Source organism: Muscardinus avellanarius, assembly GCF_963383645.1.
Source record: "Muscardinus avellanarius genome assembly, chromosome: 17".
NCBI classification, from domain to species: domain Eukaryota; kingdom Metazoa; phylum Chordata; class Mammalia; order Rodentia; family Gliridae; genus Muscardinus; species Muscardinus avellanarius.
The window spans coordinates 28,899,860-28,913,926 of record NC_137803.1 but is presented as its reverse complement, the minus strand read 5'-3'; the positions used below and the strand labels follow the sequence as shown (position 1 = coordinate 28,913,926).

Sequence of the window (14,067 nt, the reverse complement as noted above, 5' to 3'; positions counted from 1 at the left end):
AGTGAGAAGCCAAGTGCAGAAGGTCGACAGAGGCGTCCCTGGTGGTCCTGCTTTGCAGATGGAGGGGGTCTCACTCGGCACGCTCAGGGTCTGGCCTACAGAGTCTGGCTGTCATTCCTGCCAGCCCTTCCCCACCCGCCTGCCCTAGGAGGCTCCTCTGCTGGACTGGTCCCCCTCCAGAGTTCCTCCAGGGCCATGTCCTCTTCCTCCAGAGCCAGTGGCACAGGATGAGGCCCACACATCCAGTTTGCTACAAATGCCCCACCCCCCAGCTCTATGGTAGTCAAGCTCACAGGGGCCCGGGAGGTGTCTGTGTCAAGCAAGAGCACATGGGGTAGGCCTTGTACCACTCCTGGGAAGAGCAGGAAAGCTGCCCGGCTCAGCAGTCCAAATTCCTGGCTCCTTTCAAGTCTGGGGCAGAGTCTTGGGGAGCCTCAGATTGATTTATTCCACTCTGGTAGAAATGCCGCTAGCCCATATGACACCTTTGTGGGGATAAGAAAAAACTTCCTTTTCTCTATTTAAGCCACAAGCCAGGTACATGGTTGTTCAAGTGAAAATGAGCTAGATTCCAGCCCCACTTGACTCCTTGCCAAGTGTCTTGTCAATGCCCATCCTGCACAACTGTGCGAGGCAGCTTGATCCCAGCCCTTTAATATTCTCTCATTGAATCCTCCCAACATCCCTATAAGACAGGCATTTTATACCTGCAATTTGGACTGCAAGAGGTAAGGCAGCTTGCCTGAGATTGACCAGTTAGTGAATGGTGGTGCTGGGAAGAAACTTCGGGCTTGAGAGAAGCTGGAACCAGGGTTTTAATCACATAAGCATACCACTCTCCCTGCCTGACAGCCACAGTTCTTTTGGGGTATTCTTGGTACGCAGCCCCCTCCCCCTCCCAAGGGTGACAGCCCTTCAGTGAGCTCCGTGCTATTTCTAGAGCTGGAACAGCTGCCGTCTGGAGCTAGCATACTACCCATCCACAAAGGCATGGGAATGCAGAGGGGAAACTACAGGCTGACAATCCCATGACTGCAGTGTCCTCCCAGACAGGCTAGAGAGGGGCCAGAGGGCTCCTGGGTTAACCACCTCGGCCACAGCAGCCAGGAGGAGACACTGCCTGGGCAGTGGACAGCCATGGCTGAGACCCTAGTTGGATCTAGTGTGGACTCTGCTCAGCAGCCTCAGGTATCAGCTGTTCTCTCTGGGCCAGCTTCCTCACTGTCCCCAGGAATCACCAGAGCTGTCAGGTCTAAAAGCTAGGAGCCTAATATACCAAGTGCAAGCCCAGGAAATGCTGTGGTGACTCTGCTTCTGGTGTGGACCTCCCGCCGAGCCTAGACTGTCATTCTCTGCACATGGTGGGGACGTGGGGCAGGGCAAAGCCAGGCACTGAGACTCACTTCTCCATCGGGGCAGCAGCTCCAGGATCAGCACATTCATTCCCTGCAAGGTCACCTACGTGGTGATCTTACTGCCTGGGCCAGACCAGGGAGCCCTGGCAGGTCCCTCTGTAAAATTCAGCTCAGCAGCATGTCTACACTAGCACGGGTCAGTGTCTCTACTGCACCTGGTGGGCTTTGACCCCACCCCCTGCCAGCACCCAAGCCAGGATCTGCCTCCTAGTAGCTTCCTCTCCATCTCCTGCCAAATCTTGCTGTGTTTACTTCCTTCGTAGCCCCCGTCTCCAGCCCTGCATGGAGATGGGAGTCAGTCTTCCTATCTCACCTGGACCTCTCTCTCTCTCTCTCTCTCTCTCTCTCTCTCTCTCTCTCTCTCTCCATATATATATATGGGGCTGGCTGTGGCTTGTGCCTGGGCCCAAGGGCAGGGGACCCTGAAGGTGTGCACAGGTGGCGTGGCCTGGCCCCCTCACATGAGAGCCCCTAGGGATGTACTCGGAGGATGTATCACGCTTGCTGGAGCATCGTCTGTGTGTAATGATAGAAACCACCCTTAGGGAAGGCATATCTTCCAGAAGTTAGAGGTCAAGCACTCAGGTTGGGGCTGGAGAGAGAGGCAGGGCAGAGGTACATGCGGACAGGTGGGCAGGACTTTATGCCCAAAGCACCTCCCCTTCCTGGGAATGACTTTTCAGACAGTGCCAGGAGACAACAGGGCTGAATCCAAAGGAATAAATCTCTAAGGGAAGATTTGGGTACACTGAAATTGAAGACTGCTTTCTTACCAATAAATAGCCTTTACTACTTTTCTGCCTAATTCATTCTTGTGTTCAGTTAACTTTGTGTGCGTGGGGCAGGGATTGAACCCAGAGGCATTCTATCTCTGAGGTACACCCCCAACTCTATTTTATTCTAGATTTTGAAACATTGTCTCGCTAAGTTGCCGAGGGCCTCACTAAATTGCTGAGATTGTCCGTGAACCTGCAATCCTCCTGTCTCAGCCTCCCAAGTACTGGGATAACAAGTGTGTGCCACCACGGCAGGCTCTTTATTAACACTGATTGAACTATGGGGCAGGTGCCATACCATACGAGGTGCTTAGCAATCAATGATGAAGCGTAACCACTGCCTAGCTGAGGAGAAAGAAACACAAACTTATACTTTGAACACAAGAACTATCTTTAAAGACCTACTTGCTTATTCAAAGCACCTACTTAAATAGAAACATTTGATGATTAAAAAGTATTCCTAATCTGCCGGGCGTGGTGGCGCACGCTTGTAATCCCAGTATTTGGGAGGCTGAGACCAGAGGATCACAGTTCGCGGACAGCTTCAGGTACTTAGTGAGGCCCTTTGCAACTCAGTGAGACCCAGTTTCAAAATAAAGAATAAAAAATAGGGCAGGGGGTGTAGCTCAGAGGTCAAATGCCCCTGGGTTCCATCCTCAGACCCGCAAAAAAAAAAAAAAAAAAAAAAAAAATTATTCCTAATCTGCCGGGCGTGGTGGTGCACACTTGTAATCCCCACGCTTGGGAGGCTGAGACAGGAGGATCGTGCAGGTTCGAAGCCAGCCTTGCTGGCTTGAGAGACCCTGTTTCCAAATAAAAATATAAAAATAGGTCTAGAAGTGTAGCCCAGAGGTAGAAGGGTTTCCAGGAACCCCAGTACTACCATCAATATATATATATAGTAGTACTGGGGTTCCTGGAAATAAATAAATAAAAATACACACACACACACACACACACACACACACACATATCACATATATTCCTAATCTGCTCACTAAAGCAATTCCTCTGAGGATGCTTATTGGAGAACTACATTTGAACTTCAATGTATACTTTATGATTCACACACTTTGCTTGTGTCCAATGAGATCTGACTACCGTCTTTATGAGCACTACCCAGCCTGCCTTTCTTGGTGGTCCTGTGTAGAGTTTCCAGGCTTACCATTTACACGGGCTCTTTCTCCCGGGGGCTCCTGCTTGACCGTATCGTTTGCTTTCCTGCCCCCTCTATCCTCTGCCTCTGGGTATATTTGGCACCTCCTGACTTCCCTTCCAACCCTGTTAATGAAAAATGATAACAGGATGCGCCACATTTGACATACTACACAACTACAGATAGCGAAATGTGGCGTGCGCTGAATTATTCAACAGATGAATAATACCGCGAGCAGCATTCCCCACTCCAGACGCAGAGATGTTAATCAGGATGATGTACATGGCGTCCTCATTAGTTCCTCCCCCGGGGCCCTGCAAATCTGCTGCTAGGAGCTGTCCGACCCATTTTAAAGAAGGCACAAGCTGCTCGGTTACCAAGTTAAAAAGTCTCCCACATCAGGCTCCGTTCTAGAGACATTAACCATTATTCCCCACACGTGAGAACTATACACACAGCAGGTATATATATATATATATATATATATATATATATATATGTGAGTACTTTGCGGATCAACTAGAGACTCAGATTTGAAACTGAAATTAATCTAGAGAATTTGGGGATGTGTGATCCTCAAGACATTTATTCTGTGACTAAGGGAATTCTTGGTCAAATGGCAGCTCTTCAAAAGGAAGTCAGCTCAGCTGGTCATGACATTGGCTAAAGGGCACCCGAATTTCAAAACCAAATTGACAGAGGCCAGCTGTGTCTCTGCCAAGTGAATACAGGAGAGGGGAGGCAGGACTGAGTCACCCAGACAGGAAGACAGGAAGAGAAAACAAAGATCAAGGGAGGAGAAGGAAAGATGAGCCGAGAAAGGACAAGGGGGAATGGAGAGAGGAACCAGTGGAATGGGAAGGGAAGACTGAAAGGAAGGACTGAGGAGGAGATTCAGCATGCAATGGTTCAGCTGCTGACTGGGGACATCTGTCCAGACAGCCTCCCAGCGGCCTGTCCTTCCCGCTCATTTCAGGCCTCTGAAGTAGCCGTCTCTTCAGGAGGACACCTGCTCACTACACAGACCACCTGCTACCTGTGCAGCTCAAGATCTGAAAGTCCACTATGGACCACTCACACTCCCATGACACCCAGGGGCCATGCAGCTGGCCAGGGCTCCCGCTGCCCATAGCCAGGAAGAGCTGTGGCCCCAAGAAGCCAGCACCAGCCACTGGAGCCCTGACTATGGGAGCAGCTGTCCCTCCTGGATTCTGCTGCTGCAGCCACCTCTTGGCTTTCTCAAAACATTGGACAAAAACACACCTGAAAACACAGGGTGCCTCCTCTGCAGGGTCAATTTCATCTTTAGGCGTCAACATTAACAGTAAGGGAAACTCAAGACATTTCCCCAGGGAAACAGATCTGAGAGTTACCCATACTTAGAAATTAAAAAAAAATAAAAATTAAGAACCAAGCAAGCCAGAAATGGTAGTGCATGCTTGCAATCCCAGTACTTGGGAGGCTGAGGCAGGAGGATAGCAGGTTTGCAGCCAGGCCCAGCTACTTTAGTGAGGACCTCCGCAACTTAGTGAGACCCTGTTTCAAAATAAAAAATAAAATAGGGCTGGGGGTGTAGCTCAGAGGTGGAACGTCCCTGAGATCAACCCACTGCAAAAATACAATAAAGAATCAAGCAGCTTAACCCCCACCCGAACCCTTAGCCCAGCAGATTCCAGCTACACCCAGCTCCTAAGCAGACGACACCCTGCTTTGTCACAAAAACTCCCCACAATCCCTCCCTACAAGGGGAGTGCCCACCTGAGAAGGGTCCATTTGCATCAGTTAATGATTACTGAACCCCCACCCGAGTATGCAGAGTGCTCTTAGTTGTTGATATGAGCTCCAAACACTACAACCGATCAAGAGAAAACAGAGTGCGAGGTTGTGAACTCACAACTCAATGCCTCAGGATGGAAGTGGCGCTGCCCACCAAGGTGCCTCACTGGTGTCTGAACAGGAGACACCAGAGGAGCAGGGTGCCCTGGCCCAGCACCCACGCCCTAGTGCTACCACATACCTGCCAGCTGACATCCGGAATCTCTCCTGCTGGCACACAGCTTTTGCTCTTATCCTCAAATGGAAGCTTGAGCCCCACCCATCCTCCCACCCCAGAAGGGGCCAGTGACCCCTGCTTTATGGGGGTTGGATTCTATCCCACATCCACCCACCCCTCAAGTTAAAGGAGACAGGCAGGACCCCAAAGTGCAGAGAGCTGTGAGCCACTGGACCCTGCCGCTCCTCCCCTGAGGGCAGCTGCGGGGTGGGCGAGGGGGCAGGGATGGCAAGTCCCCACAGGGTGGGCTCCCCCCGCCCTGGCCATTCCCCATGGTCTGTACCTGGAACTGGAGTTACTGCTGTTCTGCACTGTCAGGTTGTCGGTGACATTAAAGAGCCCCGTCCAATTTGCCAGCTGGTCACCACTCTGCCAACCATACTGGAGGCCTCTGGCAAGAAAACGAGGTAGTTGGTACACATGCTCATTTGTTGGGTTAAGCCTGTCCACCAGGGAGCCACATTCTGTCCTTGATGGTGGTGACGGTAACGGCTCCACACGAGGACAATGATGGCAGCCACAGCCCTGCACGGCTTCTGCTCCCACCTCCGTCCCCTGCATCTTCTTTCCGGCAATGCTGAGATCACACATTTTACACACAAAGAAACGGGTGCTTAGCAAGATGAAGTCCAGAGGGCTCATCTACCTCTCCACGGTGCAGTCCTTTAATTCCTCTCTCTCTAGAGACTTAAACCAGAAGAGCCCAGAGGCCAGAGAGACTTCAGAGATTTTCATGAAATTGCCAGCTTTCCAGAGCAGCAGGACATCACTCCTAGCTTAAGACGATGGACTTAACACATGTTTATTTGCACCTCTCCTCCAAACTGCAAAAAATGACAGCTAAGCTAGGTGTGGTGGTGCACACTTGTAATCCCAGCATTTGGGAGGCTGAGACAGGAGGATCGTGGTTCACAGACAGCCTCAGCTACTTAGTGAGGCCCTTTGCCACTCAGTGAGACCCTGTTTCAAAAACAAAGAATAAAAAATAAGGCTGGGGGTGTAGCTCGAAAGTAGAATGCCTCTGGGTTCCATCCCTAGTACCGCAGAAAAAATGACAGCAAAGCCATAATCAAGCACCCTGAACATGGATGGGAAGAGATGGCTTGCAACCACATTTGGGAAGATGACAGGCAGATGGGTGACCAACTTGGGCGGAGAGTGTGGAACCCTGACTCTCTGCCAAGGGGAGACCTACCCACACCTGAGGGACCAGGGGCCATGGCAGGATGGAGCTAAAGAGGGAGGGCTGGGTAAAGTCTATGCAAAGAGCCGTTAGACGACCCTCCCCTGCAACACACACCGCAGATGCCGTCTCAGGCCCGAGCAGTCTGGACGCTCCACCTGCCCACCCCACAGACACAGCACCTTTGCTCCCAAGGGGCGTTGACCCGGAGAGACTCTGCACTGAAAATAGCTGGAGGACCTGAAAGTCCACTAACTGGGACACAGTGCTGAGACCATCTATTCTGCCTCTCTGGTTTGGCCAGAGATGCATTCTCAGAAGGGAAACCGAGGCTCAAAGGAAACAGCAAAGAGGAAAAGGGTTGGCGCACCCTGAGGGCCCCAGGACAGGCCTCCCTGGGCACTGTGAACACTGTGGGCTAGAGAGCTCTTTGTTGCGGGCCTGTCCTGTGTATCGCAGGATGTTATGGACATCCCTGGTCTCTGCTACCAGATGCCAGCAGCACTACCCCCACCTTGCCCCCCGAAACCTTCTCGCTGCAAGGATCAAAAATGTTTCCAGAGAATGTTATGCTAAGTGAGATTAGCCAGTCACAAAAAGTGAAAAGTCAAACCAGACATGGTGGCGCCCGCTTGTAATCCTAGCATTCAGGAGGCTGAGACAGGAGGATCTGGGTTCGCGGACAGCCCCAGCTGCTACTTAGTGAGGCTCTTTGCAACTCAGTGAGACCCTGTTTCAAAATAAAGAATAAAAAATAGGGCTGGAGGTGTCTCTCAGAGGTAGAATGCCCCTGGCTTCCATCCCCAGTACTGCAAAAAAAAAAAAAAAAAAAAAAAGTGAAAGGTCAGATGTTGTCCTTCATATGGAGAAGCGAGGAAGAAATTGGGACACAAGAAGGACCTCAGACAAAGGAGGAAACCTCAGTGGAGTGAAGGAGGGGACCTAACTGAGGGAGGCGGGAGAGGGAGGAAGACCTGGAGGGGGAAACGCCTCAATGGACATGATTTGCATAGCAGCCTTATCAGCGCCAGTCACAGTGTCCTGCATGGGAAGGTGAGGAGGGAGTGGGGTCGGGTGGGGACCGGAGGAGGCTGAGTGAGTGTGTGCGCATGCGTGCCTCTACCACCCTGAGCTTCATCACGATGTATGATTACAATGCACCAATAAAAATTATATTAAAAAATGTCTCCAGACATTGCTAAATGTCCCAGTGGGCAAGATCACCCTGGTTGGAAACTAGTGTTGTGCACAATGCACAAAGGTGTGGAGTACTTTTTAGGGACGGGCTGGCTCTTAAACATGAACGGGCTATTAGACTCCACTGGCAGGTGAAGAAAGCCTGACCTTGAAAGTCAAAGACCAGAACAAACAGAAAACAAAGGAGCGCAGGGGGAAAGAGACAGATGAAAAGAACAGAAAACAACTTTTAATAAGACCCGAAACCATAGCTAGCCTCTTGGCTAAGGACTGGGCGGCAGGCGGTCGCTGGGCTGATCCATCCCATCTCCACTAATGAGTGGATGCCCTTAGTCAAGTCTCTGCGCCCCTCGCAGCCTCTGCTCTCATCTGTCAAGCAAAGGAACTCTCAGATGTCTCCAAAGCTCTTGACCAAAAGTCACAGAACTGAGCTGAGCGCTCAGATGCCTGCCATCTCCCCTGGAACTCTAGCTCACCACCCCCCACTGCATGCTGCCTCAGTTTCCCAGCCGGACAGCAGCTGAGGGGCTCCTTGGGGCCCTGCTAGTGGAGAACTGCATACAGGAGGAGTTCAATTGATGCACTGCTGACTGGCTGCTGGTTCCCTTTCCATCTTTTTCATGGCAGAAGGGAGATCAGCCTGGGAGAGAAATAAGCACAATGCATAGGCTAGAGCCCAAAGCCAAATAGAATGCCCACCCATTTCCCAGTGCATCTGGAAAACAGTGATACTCCATTCGTTCGTTTCAATGGATAAGTTTCACCGGGCGTGGTGGCGCACGCTTGTAATCCCAGCATTCGGGAGGCTGAGACCTGGAGGATCGCGGTTCGCGGACAGCCTCAGCTACTTAGTGAGGCCCTCTGCAACTCAGTGAGACCCGGTTTCAAAATAAAGAATAAAAAATAGGGCAGGGGGTGTAGCTCGGAGGTCGAATGCCCCTGGGTTCCACCCCCGACGCGCAAAAAAAAAAAAAAAAAAAAAAAAATCAATGGATAAGTTTCATTATTTTTTAATTTAATTTTTTTGGTGGTACTGGGGGTGGAACCCAGGGGCATTTCTACCTCCAGATTATATTCCCAGACCTATTTTTACTTTATTTGGAAACAGGGTCTAACTAAATTGCTGAGAGCCTCATATAAGTAGCCGGGGCTGGCTTCGAACCTGTGCGATCCTCCTGTCTCAGCCTCCCAAAGCTCTGGGATTACAAGTGTGCGCCACCACACCTTCCCATTTATTTTTTTTTTTTAATTTTTGAAACAGGGTCTCACTGAATTGATAAAGGCCTCACTAAGTAGCTGATGCTGGCCATGAACCTTCGATACTCCTGTCTCAGCCTCCCAAGTACTGGGATTACAATTTATTATTTAAGAGATCAGCAAGACATTTCTTTGGGAGCATCTAGGTTTGGCTTATTTGGAAGAGAGTCATTTGTTCAGCACTTACTATGAACTGGGCCTTTATATAACGGATCTCAATTCCTACAACAGATTGGGATGTAGCTGAGTGGTAGCGCACTTGCCTAGCACACATGAGGCTCTGGGTTCAATCCCCCATACTACCACTAATAATCATCAACAAAACAAAAGTGACAATATCAACTCCTCCAACAGTCTGCACAAGAAGCCTCCTTGTTTCTACAGATAATGAAATGTGCAGCTCAAAGAGGTTTAGTAACTTACCCAAGACCACAAGGCTACCAAGTGGCCAGGCGAAGACTTAAAAGTAGAGTTGTCTGATTTAAAACACTTTTACTTCTAAAAACCTTTACTAGGCTATCAATGGGCCAAGAAAATAATAACATTTCCACCTGAGATTTTTGCAAACTAGATTACTTACTAGCATTTTTCTTTGTGTGTGTTTATGGTAGTAGGAATTGAACCCAGGGCATTCTACCTCCGAGTTACACCTCCAGCCTCATTTTATTTCTATTTTGAAACAGGATCTCTCTAGGTTGATGTGAGTCTCACTACTTGTGCTAAGGCTGTTCCCAAACCTGTGATCCTCCTGTCTTAACCTCCAAAGTACTGGGATTATAGACATGCATCACCATGCCCAGCTAACATTTTTCAAATCAGTTCTTAGTCCAAGAGTCTGCTGTGAATCTCAACACTCTCCTTAGAAATAATCTGGTTATGCCGGGTATGGTAGTGCACACTTGTAATCCCAGTACTTGGGAGGCTGAGACAGGAGGATAATGGGTTAGCAGCCAGCTTCAGCTACTTAGTGAGGCCCTCCACAACTTAGTGAGACCCTGTTTCAGAACAAAGATTAAAAAACAGGACTGAAGGTATAGCTCAGAGGTAGAATGTCCCTGGGTTCCATATTGAGTACCGCAAAAAAAATTAATAATAATAAAACAAATATATTAATTAATTTTTTGTGGTACTAGGATGGAACCCAGGAGCGTTCTACCTTGAGCTACACTCCCAGCCCTATTTTTATTCTTTGTTTTGAAACAGAATCTCACTGAGTTGCAAAAGGCCTCACTAAGTAGCTGAGGCTGTCCGTGAACCACAATCCTCCTGCCTCAGCCTCCCAGGTACTGGAATTACAAGCGTGCACCACCACGCCAGGTTAAATCAATATATTAACTTAAATTCTACTCTTGAGCTAAGTGTGAGAATTGTCTACTATTAGCCAATTAAACCCCAACAGGGAAGGTGTATGGAAGTATAAATGAGGATAACAACAAAAAGAGAAGTGTGGGTTTTGTTTGTTTGCAGGCAAGTTCTCAACCACTAAGTCCTACCCTCAACCCTTAAAAAAATTTTGTTTTGACACAGGCCCTCACTAAGTTGTCCAAGCTGGCCTCGAACTTGTGATCCTGCTACCTCAGCCTCCGCAGTATCAAGGATTACAATTGTGCATCACCTGGCTAGAAAAGAGAAGTCTTATCCACTCCTCATTTACTCAAAAGCATTTATCGAGTATCTACAATGTACCAGAAAGTCTGCTAGTTAATGGGACAAATAGCAAAGGAGAGAAAACTTTTGTTTTCAAGATGTTTACCATAAAGTTGGAGTGCTTACACTAGCACCCATGGAAATGTTAACGCACACGAAAATAACTGACACACATGTGAACCAATCAGCATATGTGAAAGTATTAGCAAAAAGCTAAACACACACAGGCATACACACACAGACACACTCATTAGCAAACAACATAGGCCAAAAACCAGTGCTAAAGGGGTGCTCTGTTTTGTTTCAATTTTTTTGGTCTAATTTACTTTTTTTTTTTTTTTTTTTTTTTTTTTTTTTTTTGCGGTACTGGTGATGGAACCCGGGGCAATCTACCGTCAAGCTACACCCCCAGCCCTAGTTTTTATTCTTTTTTTGAAATAGGGTCTCACTAAGTTGCAGAGGGCCTCACTAAGTAGTTGAGGCTGGCCGCTAACCTGCCATCCTCCTGTCTCAGCCTCTCGGGTACTAGGATTACAAGCGTACATCACCATGCCCGGCCTAATTTGCTTTAGAAGGAAAATATTTGAAATAAATATGGCAGAATATTAGCATTATTAACACTGATATTTAATTTTCAGTCACGACTACATGTATGTTTGTTATACTATTCTACTTTATTTTTCTGTGATGACCTAAAAGTTGACTTTTTTTTTTTTTTTTTTGGTGGTACTGGGGATTGAACCCAGGGGCATTATTCAAGCTACACCCTCAGCCCTATTTTATTTTTTTTTATTTTGAAACAGGGTCTTACTAAGTTGCAGAGCACTTCACTAAGTTGCTGAGACTGGCTGAGAACTTGCGATCCTCCTATCTCAGCCTCCCAAGTACTGGGATTGCAAACATGCACCACCAACACAGCACTAAAATACCTTTTTTAAAATGAGGTATTTGGGACTTCCGGTAAGATGGCGACCGAGGAAAGCGGCACTTACAAGTCCCACTAACAATCGAACTCTATTACCACAAAACCAGCGCCTTTCAGAGCCAGAAAACACCACCAGCAAAGAAATAAAAACGGTAAATACAAGGGACAGAGAAAAAGGGCTGGAAAAACAAGACACCAGAAAAAAACCAGCCCGAAGGGCCGCGCCCGCCGCGGCGCGGAGCGGCCGGAGGAGCCGCAGCGGCCAGAGCCGCAGCGCAGAGAAATCAGAGCCGCGGCGCGAAGCGGGGCAGCCGGAGCAGCCGAGTGGAGCGGCCAGACCAGCCAGAGAGGAGCGGCCAGACCAGCTGGAGAGGAGCGGCCAGAGCAGCCGGAGCAGCCAGAACCGATTCGCGGAACCGCCGGAGCGGCCGGAGTGGCCAGACCCGCAGTGCAGAGCAGCCGGATCCGCGGTGCAGAGCAGCCAGAGAGGCCAGAGCGGCCAGACCCGTGGTGCGGAGCAGCCTGAGCCACAGCGCAGAGCGGCCGGAGCGGCGCGGCTTACATCTCCCCTAGCAGCACCAGGCTGCAGAGAGGAGGGAGACTCAAAACAGAGCTCAAATCCAGAGAGGAGGTACTCTGGCCTCCCGGCCTAGGATGCAGAAGCAGCATCTTACTGCTGGCGGCAGCGGCGAATTCACCAGACGGCCCTAGACCAACCCACACAACCAGCCACCAGACGCCTGAGAGGAGGGGTGGACAGCGAGCCAAGGTAAGCCGCTGCTGAACAGCCGGGCAGCAGTCAGCAGTTTCTCCGGTGCAAGGAGCGTCTAAAGCTCCCAAGGGCCGGGCACAGCACACCTGGCAGGGACTCAGCGGAGCTCAAAACCAGAGAAGAAATAGGCCACATCACGGCCGAGGGCGTGGCAGTGGTGCCATATTGCCAGTGGCGGCAGCAGCGAATCCACCGAGTTCACTACAGCTACATCAGCGCACTCAACAAACGTGAGTCAAATTGTGGCCCCAAGGGGAGAAATCCCAGTACTGCACTCCCAGGGACTTGCGCAGATAGTCTCCCTGGGTCGGAGATTTTAGCAGTGCAGCCCAGTGGGGGAGTGGCAGTGGCAGAGATATCATACCATAGTCACAACTGCCCGCTAGAGAACACCCAACTTGGCACCCCCCACGGTCTAAGCAGCCTCAATTGACTCCCTGGGTCTGAGACTTTGTGATACAACTCAGTAAAGGAGTAGTGGTGACTGAGATACCACAGACTCGAGATCCAGAACATCTTAAGTGAACTCGTAGTGACTCAGGGAAGAACCCAGAGAAGGCACAAACTTCCAAAATCATGGGAAAGAGAAATAACAATGGAGCAGTGAATGCCCACAACCCCACAACATCAGAATCTGATAACACAGAAATCCAAAGATCTCTAGAAGATCAAATTAGGAAAATAACTCTAGAAATAATAGAAGACTTTCGAAAAGAATTTAGAGAGAGTCAAAAAGAGATAAAGGATGCAATTAATGAAGTGAAGGCTTCAATTCAAAGTATAAACAACAGATTAGACCACATGGAGAATAGAATCTCGCTTCTTGAAGATGACCATTCCAAAAATGAACGCATAGTTTCTAATTTAGAAAAAAAAACCCGACAGCAGGAATCTGACATTGAAGAAATATGGGCCCATTTCAAGAGAGCTAACCTAAGAATAATTGGAATAGAGGAGGGAAAAGAAGGTGAAACCAAAGGGATCAACAATCTCTTCAAGGAAGTAATAGCAGAAAATTTTCCAAACATAGAGCAAGAGGTTGATACACAGGTCCAGGAAACTTATAGAACTCCCTTTAGACAGGATCAAAGAAGAGGATCCCCACGCCACATAATTGTCAAAATGACTAATGTGGAAGCCAAGGAGAGAATCTTAAAGGCAACAAAAACAAAAGGCCACGTGACATACAGAGGCAAACCAATTAGAATCACTCCAGACTTCCCAAACCAAGTTATGAAAGCCAGAAGGGCATGGAGTAACTTATTTCAAACTCTGAAAGAAAACAACTTCCAGCCAAAAATTTCCTACCCAGCAAAACTATCCATCAAATTAGATGGGGAAATAAGAAGCTTCCATGACAAACAGCAACTGAAGGAATTTATGTCTTCAAAACCAGCGCTAGAGAAAGTACTCAAGGAGATTAACTGCAAAGAGGAAATGGGTAATACACGCCAGAACCAAAGAAACAAGAATTCCCATCCAGCAGACAACTAAGCAAAGAAGAATAAACAGTATCTCAAACAGAAATAAGATCTTAACATGTTGGGAATTAAAAATTATCTCTCTATAATCATACTGAATGTAAACGGCCTCAACTCTTCAATAAAAAGACATAAAGTGGCAAAATGGATTAAAAGCCAGAATCCATCCATCTGCTGCTTACAAGAAACACACCTTACAAGTAAA

The 14,067-nt window shown here is 48.7% G+C and overlaps 1 protein-coding gene across 3 annotated transcripts in view; it reads right to left on the bottom strand.

Annotated features, from left to right (window-relative positions):
• ST8SIA5 (ST8 alpha-N-acetyl-neuraminide alpha-2,8-sialyltransferase 5) overlaps positions 1–14,067 on the bottom strand; it is a gene marked incomplete at both ends in the record, with an annotated part of 78,390 nt that overhangs the window by 31,510 nt on the left and 32,813 nt on the right. Inside the window, one exon of one of the 3 annotated variants that reach the window (XM_080714839.1) lies at positions 5,684–5,791. The exons of the other annotated variants lie outside the window; for them this stretch is intronic. Coding sequence (XP_080570965.1) covers positions 5,684–5,791 — 108 coding nt within the window. The remainder of the gene's footprint in view (positions 1–5,683; positions 5,792–14,067) is intronic. 3 annotated transcript variants of the gene reach the window in all.